At 38.3% G+C, this 18,978-nt stretch overlaps 2 protein-coding genes across 2 annotated transcripts; both read right to left on the bottom strand.

Annotated features, from left to right (window-relative positions):
* Positions 1 to 743: 743 nt before the first annotated feature.
* cyp2p3 (cytochrome P450 2P3) lies at positions 744 to 6,650 on the bottom strand. The gene is made up of 9 exons (NM_001163163.1): positions 6,450 to 6,650; positions 5,377 to 5,539; positions 5,141 to 5,290; positions 4,867 to 5,027; positions 3,821 to 3,997; positions 3,593 to 3,731; positions 3,266 to 3,453; positions 2,276 to 2,417; positions 744 to 919 (listed from the first exon to the last, which is right to left on the bottom strand). The coding sequence occupies exons 1-9, from the start codon at positions 6,648 to 6,650 to the stop codon at positions 744 to 746; spliced, it is 1,497 nt and encodes a 498-aa protein (NP_001156635.1).
* A 3,220-nt stretch (positions 6,651 to 9,870) lies between these two features.
* Positions 9,871 to 17,200, bottom strand: LOC105353996 (cytochrome P450 2J1). The gene is made up of 9 exons (XM_011474367.3): positions 16,965 to 17,200; positions 16,154 to 16,316; positions 15,924 to 16,073; positions 15,645 to 15,805; positions 12,917 to 13,093; positions 12,675 to 12,813; positions 12,275 to 12,462; positions 10,499 to 10,640; positions 9,871 to 10,168 (listed from the first exon to the last, which is right to left on the bottom strand). The coding sequence occupies exons 1-9, from the start codon at positions 17,163 to 17,165 to the stop codon at positions 9,993 to 9,995; spliced, it is 1,497 nt and encodes a 498-aa protein (XP_011472669.1). The 5' UTR covers positions 17,166 to 17,200; the 3' UTR covers positions 9,871 to 9,992.
* Between the last annotated feature and the right edge of the window lie 1,778 nt (positions 17,201 to 18,978).

Genomic DNA, 18,978 nt, shown 5'->3' with positions numbered 1-18,978 from the left:
GACGACGGAGTGAAGTTGTTGAAGGCCAATGCCCCACCAAGGGTACAAAATGTAACTAACTTTCAATGTTGTTCAGGGCTAATCACCGCTTTGTCAAAGACGAACTTGAGTTGTAGATATTCCAGTTTATGTACACTGTTGAAGGTTGTCTTGATGAACCGAGGACATCATGTGCATCATATGTATGTGTGGTTGCATGGATATGGGTTATGTGAGCTATTTTGCGTTTGTAAAGATGTTCATAGGTGTGTGCATGATGGAAAGAAGAAAAGTTGACATCTTGTGTTTTTCAGAGACCAAATGTAAGAAACGCAAGGCTCATAGACTGGCAGCAGGTTCAAGCTGTTTAATCATGGTGGATGGAAAGAGAAATAAAGGAGAGATCCTGAAGGAAGAGTTTTCTAAAATATTCCGGAGGTGAAGAGAGAGTCAGACACTTGAGTCTGATGCTGAAAGTTGAAGGTGTGACAGTGAATGTTGTCAGTATCTGTGCCCTTCAGATTAGGATGTGAGCAACAGGAGAAGGAGAACCATGACAATCAGGTACTTAGAGTTTTTATCTTTTTTTTTTGTAAATTCAATTTACAAACTTTACAACAATGCAGTAAGAATAGTGTTTTTAAATCATCTCTGTTTTACTCTTTGACTTTAATGGTCTGAGATTATAAGAAAGAAAAAGTTAAACCGAAGCCTAAAACAACTTCAAACAATGAGTGATGTGTTAGTTTGGGATGCCAGAAGGTTTATCGCGGGACAGCACAGAGGCGGTAAGGTTTGGGACAGCGAGTGGCTCCCATCCTGTTCTCCAGACTGGGCTGCTCTCCTGCAGGCGCTGAAAAGGAAAATCTCTGAAGGAGGGAGGTGAAAAACAGAAACAACTCCATCCGGGCCAGCTGCTCCCCGAGACACACACGTTTACCTGGAAATAGAGTACAGCTCTGAGGATTTTAATTTAAACAACCATTATGACTATAAAAATCAACTCAATCTTCTAAAAAATGTTTAAGAAAAATAAAGGTTATTGTTGTAGTTAAAGAATCTGTAGTGAAGGCTAAGGATGTTAAAGATGAATTTAATCATAAAATCCTCTGTTCTTGCCATACCATTGTTCAATTGAATAGAATGCAGGGAGTTTTTGACACTATTTTGATTAAGCAATCAGTTTCAGAGTGAATGTGGTGTTTAAACTACATCCTAACAGTCCATAACTTAAAAGCAAAGTTTGAACAAAAAGTGTGATCACAACCAGATTAAGCTTTGGTTAAATGGGTTAATTCCTACAGGTTTTTGGGATGTGTGGGCCTGTAGAGAGAGCCCTTGTGCTCTCTGGGTCTAGATGACCCCACCCTTATATTGACGTGTTATCCCTACCATGACAAAGGTGGATAAAAGTAAAGAGGATTTCATGTAATCCCTGGACACCAGTGAAGATCACAAATCATTGAAGAAAAAGGGTTTAGCGGTTTTAGTCTTGTGTGTCTAGATGAGTGTTTCCCAACCCTGGTCCTCGGGGCACACTGTCCTGCATGTTATCCATGTCGCCCTGCGTATGCACATCGGATTCAGTTCATCATCAGGCTCTGTAGAAGCCTGACAATGACAGTCATCAAAGGCAGGTGTGATTGAGCAGGATTGGATTGAAAAAAGGCAGGACATGTGTTCCCAGAGGACCAGGGTTGGGATTCACTGGTCTAGATGACCCCTCTTCCAATGTTAAAGTGCCTAGGATAGCATAAGGGTTAAAGGAGCACAGTTGCCCTGAGGCTCATGCCTCCACCTCATGGAAATGGAGTGTACATTCTGCATATTTGCGGATTCTGTAGATTGGCAGGTGTCTCTAGTCCCTAACCCTGGCAAATATTGGAGGAATACTGTACAGTAAAACCCTTTTGACTTTGCAACGTACTTGTGGATCTGTTCTATATCTGGATTTCTTCCTGCTTGCCTAACTGTGACATGCTGATGGAAAGGTGCACAGACTGGCTCCTTACTGACCGTGTTCAATGCTGCATGCATGGCGTGTGCATGTCCTTCACTTACCCTTACGAGTTTCACTACAACCTTTCGCCCACGGCATGCCCATAGTAAGAAGGTTTCTGAACATTTTCGCCTTCCAGGCTCACTGGGTGGTCTCTTTGTATGGGTTACCAATGGGGCCTGTACATATTTGCTAATGTTTTAACCCTCAGACGGCCCGTATACACCCATAACGGCAGTTGTGACAAAGGCGCTATGCTGGTTTTAACTGAACCTCTGTGAAAGCGTGTAAACTGACCTGCACCAAAGGGATTGAAGGCCTCTCTTTTTCTAAATTTCCCATCCTTGTCCAGAAAGTGTTTGGGGTTGAAGGAGTGTGGAGTCTCCCACATGGACTCATCATGGAGAACGGAGTTCAAAGTAGGGATTATCATTGTGCCCTGGAATAAGAAGAAGAAAAAAAAATCACTTTTTTCTAACACATTTTCTAATGAACTGCACTAAAAGGTTTAAACACTACTTATATGTATTAATGTAATGTACACCTTTTGAAGGTGTAGGTCATTGTTTTATTGATCCAATATAATATAATATGTAATATTACAATATGTTAAATATGTGTAATTGATGGTAAAACAAACTGTCGTGTTTGTTTGTGGCTCGACATTTTGAGACGTCACAATGGGATCTTAAAGACCCAGTCCGATTAAAATTGTGTTTTAGATGTTTTTAACATGTTCTTGTAACATTTTCTTATGATGGAGGACACATGTAAATTTAAAAATTAAGATTAAAATTGCATTTCCGATTATTTATTTTTTTATAAAAACTTGTTGGTGTAACGTAGAAACTACAAGAAGGATAATAGAGTTTTATTTAAATAAGCTATATCATTCTGAAGCATCCGCTTGCAGACAAATACAGAACATCTTTCTTTTCCTTGCCTGAGCTGGCATCTGACTCAAAACTGTTCGCCTGGATAGCTCCAATATTGCAAATTTTTGTTGTTAGGTTGGGATGTTAGGTTAGGGGTGTGAGGGGTTCTAAGCTAGCCAGAGAGCGTATAAACAGAGGGATAATGGAAAAATGGCGCTGGATTACTCTGTGTCAACAGTTCCGCCTGCAACTTGAAAGCACATATCTAATGAACTCCTGCCACTCTGTAGGAACTATATCCTAGAAAATGACACAAGCTTTTTTTAATTTAGCTTAAAAATTGCATAATTATTGTTAAAAGATCACTGAGAACTGATTTCTACATTGTCCTACATAGCTTTACGTTTTTCACCTTTGGGATTGTGTATTTGTCAAGGGTGGTGTCCTTGCTGGCCATACGGAGGACACCAAGGGGGAGGATGTTTCCCATTCTCTGTATCTCATGGATAACTGCATCAGTGTAGGGCATGTTTTCTTTATCAGCCATGGATGGCTGTCTGGATGAACCAATCACAGCATCGATCTCAGCCTGGACCTTCTCTACAGGTCAGAATGAGAGAAATCGTCAGCCTTTGTGCTGCCAAGATGATGAAAGAATACAAAAATTCAGTAGAAAAAAACAGGAAACAGTTTACATTTAATTATTGATTTCCTATCGAGACATAATTTGAACACATACCTTGAATGTCAGCATAGTAGATCATGTAGAGCAGCCCCCAGTGTAAAGTAGTGGTGGTAGTTTCAGTTCCAGCAATGAAAAGGTCCAAGGTGCACATACACAAATTGCTTATGTCAAAGCTTGACTCTTGGTTTTCATTCTGAAACAGATGGAACAAATGTTAAAGCCTCAAAAAACCCTCAACTTATACTTTATGTTAATAAAAATAAGATATACAGTGGCAGACACCTGAGCCATTTCAATGAGAAAGGAGTCAATGTAGTCTTTTGGAGAGGAGGGGTCAAGGTTTTCTTTGTGCTCTGAAATCTTAACTTTTGCAAAGTCAATTAACTTTGCCAACAGAGTTAATATTTTCTGATGAGGTCCAGGAAGTTTCTTCATCAGCCAAGGAAAGGAGTTGAACAGCTGCATGTAAAAAAAGAGGGAGTTGGCTACTGTACATATCTGCTTCAGTTAACACTTTGTAAAGTTTACATCATCACATAATCTTCAAGTAAATACATTTTGTAAATTTGTGTGTATCCTCTGGAAACAGTAAGAAATGACAAGGTTTTTGTTTGTCAATTCACTGATTTTTTAGTAAATAAAATTTTTTTTAAAACAAAAAGCCAGTTTATTTTGTCTAAACATAAAACTTCTTGGCGCAAAGTCAGTTGATTGGTTACAAAATGAATAGAAAAATCAGCTTTCACTGATTCACAAAGGTGGTTTTTACACCGGATGGCCTTCCCGACACAACCCTGTATTTTATCCGGGCTGGGGACCGGCACAGGGGGACCCAAACTGGGCACCCTTGTGGCCAAATAGTTGGGCAGCAGCAAAGTTTGCTTTGTCTGATGACCCGCAAAAAATAATACTTCTGTTCAAATTCTTATCGGGATGACAAATGTAGAGATCAAATATGATCATGATAATGATCACATGACATGTTTTGGCAGCTTAGATGCTTCTTTTCTTAAATTTGTTGATTTTCTTTTGTTCAGTGGTCAGTAGATGGGCCAAACTAAAAAGAAAAAACATTCCTTTGAAGAATAGGTAGGGAAACTTCCTAGAAAGATATTTTGAAATGTTTTTAAATTAAAAAAAATTTGAAAGAAGAAAGCAGTGTTAGGTTAAGACTTTGATACATGCAATTGTTTTTAGGCTATTAATGCATGTGTCCTTTAACTTGAGTAAAGCTTTGAGTAGATTGTTTAAATATAATGTAATCATTTTTACAGAGTAAAGTTTTTGATTGAAAGAAAACGCCGTTTTCTGTTGATAAAGAAGCTCACCTGTGCTGCAAAACCTCCCTGCAGGATCATAATCTCATTAATGTCCTGGAGAATTTGCTGGTACTGTTTGTCAGAATACTCATAGCGTTCCCCAAAAACCAGACAACAAATGATATTGGACACTGCATTGTTTATCAGTGCCTGGGCATTAAAGGGCTTAACTGTAAAAATAAAGAAGATATAAGGTTAATATATATTTGAAAGCAACAATATTATTATTTATTTATTTAAAAAAAAACTTATATAGTAGTAATATTTTTGCTTTATTTGGTACCCTTGTACTCTCCAAAAGCCTCTGTGAGATAGCGGCACTCCTCCTGCATATATTTCTCCATCGTCTTTTTGCCTAAACCAAAGTTTCTCAGTGTATGTAGAGCAAATCTCCTCTGTTGCTTCCATGGATAACCATTTGAAACCACAATGCCTTTGGAGAAAAAATAGGAGACATGATGTGATTGTAGAAAAATATAGAAATATCCACGTATAATTCATGCAGAATTTTGAGTATACCTTTGTTTGAATAGAACTGTTCAAACAGTGGGATGCTGGGACGATCCACAAAGTCATCTCCTCTTTGGACCAAGGCCTCTTTCACATGCTTGTGTCCATTCAGGATCACTGCTCTTTCACCAAAGAGATGAAGGCTGAAAACATTTCCATATTTTTCTGCAAACTAAACAAAGATACCTTGTTAGGTTTTTTTCCCCATACTTTTCTTTTTTTGACTTGTGAATATAATTCTTGGAAAAAGTTTTTAGTGATGCACAAGTGTTTTTATTTGTTATTTTTAATTTTTAAATCTTACTGTATATATTTTTTAAATTTGTACACAAATACATCTTGTACCTATGCAATTGCAAAACTCTGGGGACATTTTTAGGGAACTGACAACACTTATTCATTTTTATTTTGTGAAAAATATGCAGTTACTAAAACAAAATCCAAAGTAATTTCAAATTACAAAAATGTAAAATAGCATAAAAGTGTGGAAGTCATAATCTTGGGTGCATCAGCGGGAACCTGATTACCTCCTTTAACCATGCATTTTTCTGTCTTGCTATCCAGGCCTCCCTATTGGATTCAGTTCAGTTAATTTATGAAGCGCAAAGTTATAACTTAAAATGTTATTAGTCGTGACACAAAAGATCAAATTAACAGATTGTTATAATCCGAGGTTATATGCATTTATATGAGCATTCCACAGCATCATAATGTAGTTCTGATCGTTTCAACAAAGCCTCACTATTTTAAATGTAGTTCAATAAAGACCAGTTTAACCGGCCAATAGATTATATTAAATGGCTTTTGGGTAACAGAGGAAATCAGTCTGAAGCTGTTGCCCTTATGACTGAGAAAAAGCAATGGAAGGCTTTGAAATAAGAAGATACGCAAGAAGTTTTGGCTATAAAGTAAACCAGAGTTTAATATGGAGCCCTAAACAAGATATATGAGCTGTGACTATCACTACTGTAGCAACCAAGACAAAGTGATGTGAGGAAACTAAACCTGTCTGTAATCCAAGAAAGTATCAGTATGTGTCTGTTTTATCCAGAGTAACATTATTTATGGGATTTTGGTCTTACCTCAGTGAGCTGCAGGTGAAGCCTGGAAGGGTTGATGCGATGAAGATCTCCAATGAAAGGCAGGGAATGGGGGCCAGGAGGAAAGTTTTTTGGTCGTCTGTTGGCTAAATAATCACTCAACAGCAGAAAGACAAACAGAAATATCAAAAGGCTCCTGCTGTCGATCCATTCGAAGCCCAAAACCGCAGTTATTGCCTCCATTGTTGGCCAAGACTGAGACAGTGCTCACTCTCAACAAAAAGCAGATTTATCTGGCTGATTTGTTGTACAGTCTTGAGTTACTGAGTCAGTATTGTGATCGACTTTAGTTATACTTGGCTGAGTTCTCTTGTATGGGACAACACCCATGGTTTACATTGGCCTAAGCTGTTCTTGTTACATCATTATAGCAAGTGCAAGAGCAGCAGTACGTTTACCTCCAGTTTATTGCTGTGTTTAACCTTTGATTTATTGGAGTGAAGCCAGAAAACCAGTCAAATCAATCTATGAGTAGAGTTTATCTATTAAGAAAGCAGAGCAGGCAAACAGAAAATAGCTGTTCTTTGTGGATTCAATGTCATTATTCTCTCTCCTTTCATTTTTGTCAAGAATGGAATGCCATTTATTGATTTACTGGAATCAACAACAAAAATTAAGAAAAAGCTGAGAAACCTGAAACAGAAACAGTTACAAAATAGTTAGTCTGATATAACAGGATTGGATTAAAACAAGCAGAAAACCAGAACACATAACTGACTACAGAGCAGGACTAACCCTAAAGCTAGCCTAAAAAAACTTTCTTTAAACATATTTTACATTTTTTCTGTGTGTTTAATTTAATATTTTCTTGTTTTGAAAAAAATAACTACAAAGAGGGCTGCATCTGACAAATTCCCAGAAGCCCCTGGGAGTTACTCAGAATGCTGCAATGTCAAAAAAACATCAATTGATGACAGAAACAATGCAACATTGCATGCTTTTTTAACATTTCATGTTATTTATTTATTGTCCTCTGTTTATTAATTTGTTTGTATTATAGTTCTTTAATTAATCTGGAATTTCTATTGGAATCAAAAAATGTAAGCATTATTCTCTCATTCATACAAAAAAACATTTTTGTGTGGATTGTTGCTTTTTTCTTTGACAAAATTTACAACTAATTCACTAGTTCTTACTTTATCATGCTCTAGATAACAATATTGATTAGATCTTTCATTTACGACAGCTACACCGTCAACGTACCATTAAATCCAATACTACAATTAATTAAGAATCACCTTTAATAAAAAGACAACACACAAAAATAGGTTTTATGAAATTGGAAATAAAAGTCAGGAATGAAGGGGTTGAATGTTTTATTCATTTGTAAAATATATTCCGATATCTAGCTAAATTCTTCTGTAGCAACTTTTTATTTACTTTTTTTCTTTACCTTGTTGGTAACAGCATATACTGCAGCTTAAAACATGTTTTCTTTTCTTCCAGACAAAACCTAGTCTAAAATAATCTTTTAAATATCTTTGATTACTTCAGTTTATTGTTATTTTTATCCTATTTAAGATTGGATTCTTGTCTGTTCCCATCATGCACTTATTTAGTACTCACACGCTTGTTGCCTTTTGCCACTAGTGAACTTTGAATACATTCGTTTTTTTTTTTTTGTTTATTGTTTAATCAGCCAGATTTCACAAGCTCTTTCCCCTTTGTACAACCTTTGATAAACTTGTGTGTTTGTCTTTTAAAAACGAAGAAATAAAGTCTCAGCGTAAGCAGAAACGTTCTTCTGTTGTCTTTAGTAAGGCAGATTTATCCTTTTTGGAAGAATTGAACAAGAACTTGCTTTCTTTGTTCTACATCATGTATTTATGCTTTTATTTAGTAGCATTTAATCTTAAAGATCCAAGTCACACTTGAAAGATTATTGAGCATAGGTTTACTTTAATGGCAAAAATACACTCTTAAGCAGGGTTGAAAGATCCAGTTTTTTGTGGAAAACCACAGAGCTGGAAATAATTATAATGATGGGTTAGAGTGATCTGTGCTTTTCCAGATGCTCAAACATACAATGTGTCCATTATTCATTCGCTCCTCATGTATGCTTGGTGATGACAGAGGCATGGCTGCCAGTTCGCGCCTACGGTCCGTCTGACCATCACCAGGGCATTCATATGCATTCACACACCAGTGGAGCCACACTGGAGGCAGGGAGGGTGAAGTGTCTTGCCCAAGGACACAACGACAGTTGACTGGGGGGAGCAGGGATTGAACCGCCAACCCTTCGATCGTCAGACGACCTGCTCAACCTCCTGAGCCACTGCCGCACTAATTACAAAAATAATTTCTGCTGAAGTTTAGACCAAAGGGCGGTCAGTGTTGTTTGCAGAGACTGAACTTGATTGAACTTGCTAATGTGGTAAATATTGAATAAAATATTAATTTAAAAAAATGATGACAACAAATTCTTAAACTTCAACAAGCGCTCTTGGTCATTGTAAAAGAAATGCATGGCTGTCAATGGAAATTTGGAGAAAATTAAAATACCTTTTTAAGGACTAACTTAATGACTTCAGTTGGAATCTGACACAAACTAAAGTACCAATTATTCACTAATTAATAATAAACAAAGTTCAACATCTGAAAAAACACAATACTTGGTTTTATACTGCAATAATCATTTGTTTAACTGCTCCTGACCAATTGCACAGAGCTCAGGGGCAGAAACTACATGAGTTTTCTACATGGCCTCTTTATACTAAACAGGTGTGTTGTTGGAATGGAGTGAGATTAAAACAATACTGAAGTAAACATTTATTTAAAATAATGTACAAAAAATGTTATGTCACAAATAGAGAGATATTTTAAGTGTTTGTACTCATGCCATGTTGAGAAAATCTCGGCTCTTGGATGATCAAATAAAATAATTTTATTTCAACCAAAAAGAAAAGTTACAATCAATACTGAAAAATAGAATAACAGGCTTAGACATTTTATCACAGAGAACAACAAAAGAGTCAATTTATGCAGAGAAACTACATCAACACAGTGCAAATAGCTGTGCTTTTTTATCGCAAGAATTGAATCGGTTAGTCCAAAAAGGGGCCCAAGTCCACAATTTATCAAAATAGAGTTTTTATATGTTCTATGGTCTTCAAGGGATAAGCTATCTGATTATGTGCAAAAAAGTCCCAAGTCTGTTGTAATGTATTGACTATGCTTGACATGTAAAATGCATTAAGTGCAAAATTCCTGGACTTGGGCCTCTCTTCCAGGGGTTTTGCTTTATCCCATAGATGGCAGCACTAGTTATCCAATATGGCAGCGCCCCTTCTTAATTTAAGAAGGGCCCAAGTCCAGAGACTTTAGTTTGCTAGTCCTCTGAAATTATAAAAGTGAGGGGCTTCATATTATAGCATTTGTAAGCTATGAACTGGTGCTAAATCTGGGTAAAGTATTAATTATTTGGTGTAGCCTCCCTTTAAGCTATGCAATCAAAATCGTTTCCTGGAAAAACAAACATCTTGGACTTGGGCCCCTTTTGAACTCAATTTTGGGATCCTTGAAGGTTTAACGTGGTGCAGCAATGACACGGAAAGGTTTTGGACAGCGAGTGGCTCCCATCCTACTCTCTAGACTGAGCTGCTCTCCTGTAGGTGCTGAGAATGAAAACCTCTGAAAGAGAGAAGTGAAAAACAGAAACAGCTCCATCCTGGCAAGCTGCTCCCCGAGACACACACGTTTACCTGGAAAAAAAACAGCAGAAAACTTTTCAAAGAAAATAAAATGTGCTATTTTATAAAAGAGAAATATCTCAAACAAGAATTAATATTGTTGCAATGATTGATTTTTTAAAATTGATCTAATTTTATTTACTATAATGTTTATATTGAATGTTTTGTAAAAGGCTGAAATTAAGCTATGACTCCTTGGCAAACAGTGGGCTTACTACTAACTATTGAACTGTGAAATGAAAATACATGTGTGTGTTAAACAGACTATTTTTGCTTTGATATTCTGTTCCAAAAAGTACAGGCTTCACAGCGACCGAAATCTGTTTAAAATGATCAACTGACCTGCACCAAAAGGATTGAAGGCCTCTCTTTTACAAAACTTTCCATCCTTGTCCAGAAAGTTTTTCGGGTCAAAGGAGTGTGGGTTGTCCCACATGGACTCATCATGGAGGACAGAGTGAAGTGCTGGCACTATTATGGTGCCCTATGGTTAAAAAAAAACAAATTTTCATGTAATATCATCAAACTTGGTCATACTTTTTTCCTTCTAAAATTGTAATGTTACTGAGTAGAAAAAGTCTGAAAAGGATTATAGGAGCAATGCTCCCTTGGGGCAACTTCTTCTAGTACAGACAAACTGGTTCTAAGAGAGTGACAGTGCAGACGTTTTTTTTGTTTGTTTTTTACTTTTTTAGACTAAAAAACAAAGAATCAAGTTACCCTCACTTTGACATGGATCCCTGTGACCTTGAGTTGTATCTCAGGTAAAAGCTTTTTGCCAGGAACAGCACACAGGAGAACAGGAAGATGTACAACTACAGTGTAAAGGTGGAGGTGGCAAAGGCCAAATAAAGGGCGTTGGAGAACTTGTTTAACAGGTTGGACATAAGGGAGGGAGAGTTGGCTCTGTACAGTGCAGGTGAGGCAGAATAAACAGACATGGAAGGGTGTGCAAAGGTGAAGTTACAGGGAGCAAGAGGTGAAGAAAGTGGAGGAGAAGAAGAACTCAGTGTCAACAGTCCAGAGTTACGGAACCCGTGTCCTGACATTAAAAAATTAAAATATATCTCGTTCCCAAAGATTAATATCTTGTTCCCACAAATTAATATCTTGTTCACACAAAATAATATTCCGTTCCCACAAGATAATATTCCGTTTCCTCGAAATACAATTTTGTTCTCTCGAAATGATTAATTCGTGCGAACGCAATAATTATTTACGTCATAAGTCATTCATAAACACGGATATGGTCTCCGTCCGGCTGCAAAAGACGCTTTTAGCAGTAACTTCCGTGTCTTTGTGACCCACATTCGTTCAAGAAAGGAAAAAGAAAAATAAGAATGATCCATTTAGTATTGTCTCAATGAATATAAGAAAACTATCATAAGATTTATGATACCTAGGCTTGCTGCTTTGCCATACGATTCACCGGACCCAGCTCCGCCGCGGAGCTCTCTTGCTTGTCATGCTGGCATTCGGAAAGCTAGCTGATATTGTAGTTTAGTGTCGAATTTGAATAATAACATTCAGGACTTGTCTTTTATTAACATACTCCTTAGCAGTTGCTTTACATTAGAAGGGTAGTAGGCTACATGCTAACTAGCCTTTCATTTATCCTGTTATTCTTGTCATAGGCATTCATATAGTTAGATTTACAGCAGATACCTTCACATTTCTGTTTGTGTGTGTCACATTACATTACTTTGAAGACACTGAGGATGTTTAGAGATCAGATTTATTTATTGTGTGTGGGTGTGATGTGTGCTCAAGGAGTGTCAGCACTCGTGAGTTCAAATCCAGACGGTGTTATACCAAAGACCTAAAATGGGACCCAATGCCTTTCTGCTTGACAGACAGCATCATGGGTTCGGATTGGAGGGTTCAACCGCCAAACAGTTCGCGAGTGCAGCTATGACTGCAGCTCACTACCCCCCCATGGGATGGGTCAAATGTGGAGAAAAAACAAGTTGCACACCTAAGTGTGCAGCAACCAATGAAATTTCATGTTAACAGAGGAACAGATCATGTAAGATGTTTTGGAGATAAATGCAGGGAAGCAGATTGAGATGGTTTGGTGAGAGGAGGAACAGTGAAATTTTAAAAGGTTTTATCAAATACCTTGGGGATTGTGTATTTGTCGAGGGTGGTGTCCCTGTTTGCCTGACGGAACACACCTTGGGGGACAATGTCCCCCATTCTCTGTATCTCATGGATAACTGCATCAGTGTAGGGCATGCTTTCTTTATCAGCCATGGATGGCTGTCTGGATGAACCAATCACAGCATCGATCTCAGCGTGCACCTTCTCTACAGGTCAGAATGAGAGAAATCATCAGCCTTTGTGCTGCAACAATGAATACACATTTCTTCTGTCCATCAGAAAAATATATATATGTTAACATTACATATATGTTAACATATATATATGTTAACATTCAAGGCTCTTTTGAAGTAACAAATGATGAAACTATTAATTATATATTTTTATAATTTACTATGATAATTATATTGTTATACACCTTGTATGTCAGGATAATAGATCATGTATAACAGCCCCCAGTATAATGTAGTGGTGGTAGTTTCAGTTCCAGCCAAGAAAAGGTCCATGGTGCAAATGCACATATTGTCGATATCAAATCCAGAATCTTTGTCTTGACTCTACCAGAAACATGTGAAACATGATCACAACATTTTTTTTATTTTTTAAATCTGTTACTTTAAAAACATGATAAAGTGAAAAGACAACACATCCAACACTCACCTTTTCCATCTCAATGAGAAAAGAGTCGATGTAGTCTTCTGGAGCAGAGGGGTCAAAGTTCCCTTTGTGTTCGTTAATCTTGATTTTCACAAAGTCAATAATCTTCCGTGTCAGAGAAAATATTTTCTGATGAGGTCCAGGAAGCCTCTTCATTAGCCAAGGAAACATGTTGTATAGCTACATAGAAACAAGTAAACCAGTTACAACCCCATATAACAGGACAAGAGTAAACCTGCTAGATTTGTTCTTCACACAAGCCCTCAAGGAATATTTTATTTTATAAGTGGCATTATAAATACAAATAACAGTTAGTGGGTGCTCCTGCTATCATATAAGGCGGGGCGGCCCGGCCTTGGTCCTTAAGGGTTACCGCCCTGCCTGTTTTGTCTCCCAAAATTTCTTGCTGCTGATTACCCAGATCAGGTGTAGTCAATCAAGCATAATGAGAAGACACCGGTATCAGCAGCAAGAAGGCAAGGGGGAGCTGGAAAACAGGCAGAGGGATAGCACTTGAGGACCACGGTTGGGCTGTCCATATTTAGGGGCATTAAAAAGTGCAAGTTGAGATGGATGACTTTGAGCATGAGGGGTTTCAAAGAAAGTTTGACCTTTTCTTGTCTGAATTTAAGCCATGAAGTAGGTGTGCCTGGATTTTATTTCCAGCTGGTTTTCTAACAAATTCTTGTCTTACTATTTAGCTTTTATCCAACATTTTTCAAAGGGTCATCTGGTCCTACTTCCCATTCTGTGTAGGAGTAAACTGGAACATCTCTACAGTCCCTGAACACTTTCTTTATAAATGAAGTGAGCACATGTTTAGCTTAGTGGCTACTCCATCTTTTTCACAGCTCTTCCAACATGGCAGTCTATGTATTGTGAAAAAAATGGTAACTGAATTTACTTTAGTTCGTTGGATCCTAAAGTACCGTAATTTCCGGACTATAAACCGCTACTTTTTCCTGCGCTTACAGCCCTGCGGCTTATTCAGTGACGCGGCTAATTTATGGATTTAATTGACCGGCGCCATGTACGTACTTTCGGACACAGTGAATGGTTAGAATTCTCTATCTAACACCAAGCACAAGTCATTTGTTTTTCAATACACCTCTAAGCAGCCAAACAGCATGGATCTCACTTCAGGTCTTAGACACTTCAGTCATGGTTCAACAAAACGAAACACGCATGCCCGGCCGCATCCCAGAATCCTTTGGTGCCATTAGACCCAACGTGCACGTGATCGCCACTACAATATGATGCAGCTTTCAAGTTAAAAGCAATCGTTAAAAGCAGCGTGAAAAAATCCACCATCACCAATGGGTTTGGAAAAGCTGGTCAGCTGCGTGACAAAGAGAACATTGCATGGAGGGAATTTACCTCTGAGTCATAGTGACTCGGCTGGCTGCACGTAAATATGTGGGAATAACATCAGCCTTTATTTTGTCGGGACATGACTGGAAACACAAATTGACGTGGTCGTTTTAACGGTTTCTAAGGACTGAGCAGAGATTTGCATTGAAACGCTCACAGCCTCCGTGTGAGCTGGAGACTGCCTGTCGTGTGAGCTGCGGGGCCGATGGCAGTCTGAAGGCTCCCACACGTAACAACGCATCCGCCCCTCATACACAAAACGTACAGTATTAAGTCCGATTGCTCTGCACAGGCACGATTTGCTCCGTTCACTGGCGCAATGGGGACGAAGCGCTCCTCCTTGGAGCCGCCCTGGCCAGAGCTGTCGGAGAAGATAGGAACGGGAGACAAGGAGCGCGCGGGAGCGCGGAGCGCAGAGGCGTCCGCGGAGCAACAGTGTTTGTTGTGGAAGGAAACTTCTGACCCAAGCGCTGCGAGGAGGTGCGCGTATCGCGCTGAGGCGCACGCTTTTCAGTCGCCGCTGCTTACTGTTGTGTTTTTTTAACCAGCCCTGTTACTCCCATAACGCTGCTGCGACACAAGCGGAAGGAGAGCTTTACCCGTTCACCCCTCCATGCACTGCTGATACTTGCTCATTCTTAAACACGTACAACAGTGAGGCGAGCCGGGCATTGGCCCCGCCTTTAGCCCCTAAGACTCATGGGAAATGGGGAATCGCGGATGTAAATTTCCTCATCCTAACTGAGGGATATGATGTTGATTATATGGTTACTGTTTGTAATTTTATGTATGATACCTAGATTGTCAATAAGTAAAAAAAAAAATGAAATAAAAAAACATAACTGAGGAACTTGCGAACAGAATAGAGGTCCATGCTGTTTGGCAGATGTAGTTATACTCAAATACATGAGCCTAAGGCAAAGCTGACTCCACCCACTGTGGGCTAATGAGTCACACTTACTCTGGGAGTCAGGACGTGATTTGTCAGGATGACAATGTTGCCTAATACATGCGGCTTGTGTATGTATAAAAGTAGTTTAACACGTGAAAATGGGTGGTTGCGGCCAGTTATCGGGTACGCTTTGTAGTCCGGAATTTATGATAAGTTGCCTTCTATTGGTGAGATCACACTTTCTCGGTCAAGTTTTCATATGCAGTCAATGTTCCAGCTTCACCGAAAAGTCCAAAGAGGTGTTTCTGGTTTGTGACTCTAAATTTGTGGTTGTGATTTTAAAAGTGACATTTGTTATAACATTCATTTAGGGTTTTATCTTTTCTTTAATTGCAAGTCTTATTGTAGTTTAAATATGACCCTAAAAGTTGTTGACACCAATGCCGGAACACTTTCACTGTTCCTCACCATTGCCGAAACACTTCCTTCTAAAATCAGAAGGTCATTGAGGTTCCGAAGAATTTTCTGGTACTCCTGATCAGAGTACTCAAATCGTTCCCCAAACACCAAACAGCAGATGATGTTGGACACTGCGTTGTTTATCAAAAACTGAGCATCAAAAGGTTTGCCTACAAAAAACACAAATATTAAAAACCTTTAAAATTAAAGATAAAATGATTGAATTTTTTTTGTAAAACATTTTAAGAAAAGCATTTGAAACCTTTTGTATTTTATTTTGATTAATACCTTGCTTGTCGGCAAAAGTCTGTGTGATATAATGGCATTCATTCTGGATGTATGTCTCCATCGTCTTCTTGCCCAGACCAAAGTTTCTGAGCGTGTGAAGAGCAAACCTTCTCTGCTGCTTCCACGAATTCCCATTGGACATTACGATACCTTTCAGGAAAATAAATACACATCATTAGAAATTAAATGGTTGGTGTTTGACCACATTCTGCAAAAGATATTGGAAATACCTTTATTGTCAATTGTATCTACAAACAGTGGAATTGTGGGACGATCGACAAAGTCATCTCCCTGTTGGACCAGGGCCTCTTTAACTTGCTTGTATCCATTCAGGATCACCGTCCTTTCACCAAGGAGATGAAGGCTGAAAACATTTCCATATTTTTCTGCAAACTAAACACAAACAATGGATCAGGATTTGGTTTCAGCACCAGATTTATGGTTGTAAAGGATGGTGGATAGATAATGGAAAGCTGCTCTGAAACTCAGAACACTCAGAATCTGAATCAATGTCCTATTCTAAAACACAAATGTGCGAGCTGGCATTATTCAGGATTGTCTACTTAAGAATAAAGTTCCTTTACAGTTCAGCCAGTTACAGCCAGTCATCCAGGTCACAAAGCTGCAAATGACCTCAAGATAATAAGTAATGCTTTGATAGTATTGTGGCAAATGTAGCAAGTTGCACAATTTCTTCAATATAATTTTTTTCCTACATATTGTAACAATTTTTAAACTTAACTTTTGAAACTGAGACATGCGTAAGCATACATTAATTTAACTGATGGGTCAAAACAAGAGTGTGACACATTTTCACTTTCACACAAAGTCATGACTCATGTTATTGTCCTGAAAACCACACCCTAAACTGCAGAGATTTTTCAATAACTAATCAAAACTCTTTATGACACCTCTGTTTGTTTTTATGGGACAGAAGCATACAGTTTAAAAGCCCTTATGTCAAGAAAAACAAAAATGAAATCCAAATATTTGGAACATTTTTGTCTTTTGTCACATAATGAATGTGTTATTGCCTCCTACCTCTGTGAACTGAACGTGAAGTCTGGCAGGTTGAATGCGATGCAGATCTCCAATAAAAGGGAGAGAATGGGGGCCAGGAGGAAAGTTTTTTGGTCGTCTGTTGGCTAAAAAATCACTCAGCAGCAGAAAGACAAACAGAAAGATTAAAATAGTCCAGGTGTCGACCCATTCTAAGCCCAGAACAGAAGTTATTCCCTCCATTGCTTGCCAAAGACTAAGCTGGTTTCTCTATGTGCTGTCAATGAATAGCAACTGTTTCCACACTACTTTCAAAATAAAAGCACTCCGTCTTCTCCACTGAAACAGCTCTCCTGAAGGTGACTCATGATCGTCTCATGTCTACACGCAATGTACTTGTGTCTATATTTGCTTTTTTAAATCTTAGAGTGGCATTTGACCCAACTGATCATAAGATCTTTTTACAGAGACATGCACATATCGTCAGTGTATTTCTGTTATTATGCTGATAAGACTCAGTTATACTTATCTATTAAACCATGAGATGTTCATGGATGTATTCAAGATGAAAAGGCTTAGACGTCATCTAAGTGTCTTTTATTAACATCATGTAAATATAAGCTGGTTGTATTAAGGCCCTAAACATTTCAGAGATTTACTCTGCAACAGCAACACTCTGGATTCCACTGGTTTGGTGTCCAGTGATTCTGGGAGAAACCTTGACAGCGCTTTCTTTCCTGCTTGTGTATCAGTGGATGTTTCAAGATATTTTTGTCTTTGTCCACTCGCTTTCTCTTTTCTCATTGATGCAGCTCCTACCCTGTCTCTGCATCGTAAAACAGATGTTCCAGTTTTTTCATGTTTGTCTTTTTTCCTGACCTGTTAGAATGTAACCAATCTTAGCAGAAGTTCTGAGTTGCTGAGTTGGTTCTTTTGGAGGTTTCTGGTCCTGTCACCTTTTGTTTGTTTAGTACAGGTAATCCATTTAAACCTTTCAATGTAATGTGTTGGTCACTAGCATACAGTAAAAACAATCTTTCATTATTAGAATAAATTAGATTAAACTCATAATAATGAATGAAGCTAATGTTTTGTTTTTCATTGTTGCTCTAAGAGACAAACTCAGTTGCAAAATACTGCTTTAATAAAAACAAATACTGTTTTTAATTCATCTCTCTGTGATCTGACAAAAAACACCAAACACTTCAGGATCAGAAACGCGGAGACAAACAGCAAAAAAACAAACAAAGACAAATGCATATGCACACACATTGTCTTTTTCCTGAAAATTGTGGAAATCAGAAGATTTCAGCGTTCCTCTAGCAGCTGGTAAACACAATGTTACACCTGGTGCAACTTTAGGTTTTGCTGCAATTTAAGCAAAATCAAGCATCTATAAACACGCCCACCCCTTCTTCTCTGCAACCACGTCCCCCTTTCACCTACTGGAGTTTCAAGTGTTTATGTAATGCAGGACGTTACATAACTCAGGCCCTACCCAAAATGCAAACACAAAGACTTTGGAACAGAATGAGCATGGCCATCTACCTATAACCATGACTTGCACATTTCTGTTGAGAATTTCTAAAGATTACATTTCTAGACAAAATTGTTCTTTAATAAAAGCTTTGAAAAAAGGGAGGAACATACAGAAACTATAGAGTGAAACAATGGAATGAGGCTGCTGCTTGAAATGCCTTAACGGTACATTAGTGTTAGTGTTGGCGCAGATCGCTGCTCTTCTGTGCTGCATTATGTAAACAACATAACTCAAACATTGCCAAACTCTACTGGGAGCTCCGATCTGAGGGTTTTTCTGAAGTGAGCAACCATTAGCATTAGCAACCTTTGTGTTTGTTAATGAGATTGACACAGAAACTTGACCACTGAGTTTCCTTCTGGCTGTTTTTGTTCTCCTTGTACAGGAAGTTTTGGGGGAGCTGAGATCTTTGCAGAGATTTACACTTGTGCAGTTTGTATGTTTGTATGTTCCCCTTGTGCATGCATAGATTTTCTCAAGTTTCCTCTCACAGTCCAAAAACCCGCTTCAGGGGTT

Source organism: Oryzias latipes, chromosome 4, assembly GCF_002234675.1.
Source record: "Oryzias latipes chromosome 4, ASM223467v1".
NCBI lineage: Eukaryota > Metazoa > Chordata > Actinopteri > Beloniformes > Adrianichthyidae > Oryzias > Oryzias latipes.
The sequence above is the reverse complement of the archived record's forward strand: the minus strand, read 5'-3'. Positions and strand labels throughout refer to the sequence as shown.

Coding starts and splice junctions, on each gene's coding strand:
- cyp2p3 (NM_001163163.1), bottom strand. CDS start 6,650: ATGGAGGCAATAACTGCGGTTTTGGGCTTCGAATGGATCGACAGCAGG. Junction 5,291..5,376: donor ACAGTTCTATTCAAACAAAG/GTATACTCAAAA, acceptor TTTTCTCCAAAG/GCATTGTGGTTTCAAATGGT. Junction 5,028..5,140: donor GGCTTTTGGAGAGTACAAGG/GTACCAAATAAA, acceptor TTATTTTTACAG/TTAAGCCCTTTAATGCCCAG.
- LOC105353996 (XM_011474367.3), bottom strand. CDS start 17,165: ATGGAGGGAATAACTTCTGTTCTGGGCTTAGAATGGGTCGACACCTGG. Junction 12,463..12,674: donor CTATTATCCTGACATACAAG/GTGTATAACAAT, acceptor TCTGACCTGTAG/AGAAGGTGCACGCTGAGATC. Junction 10,169..10,498: donor CTTCAATCCTTTTGGTGCAG/GTCAGTTGATCA, acceptor TTTTTTTTCCAG/GTAAACGTGTGTGTCTCGGG.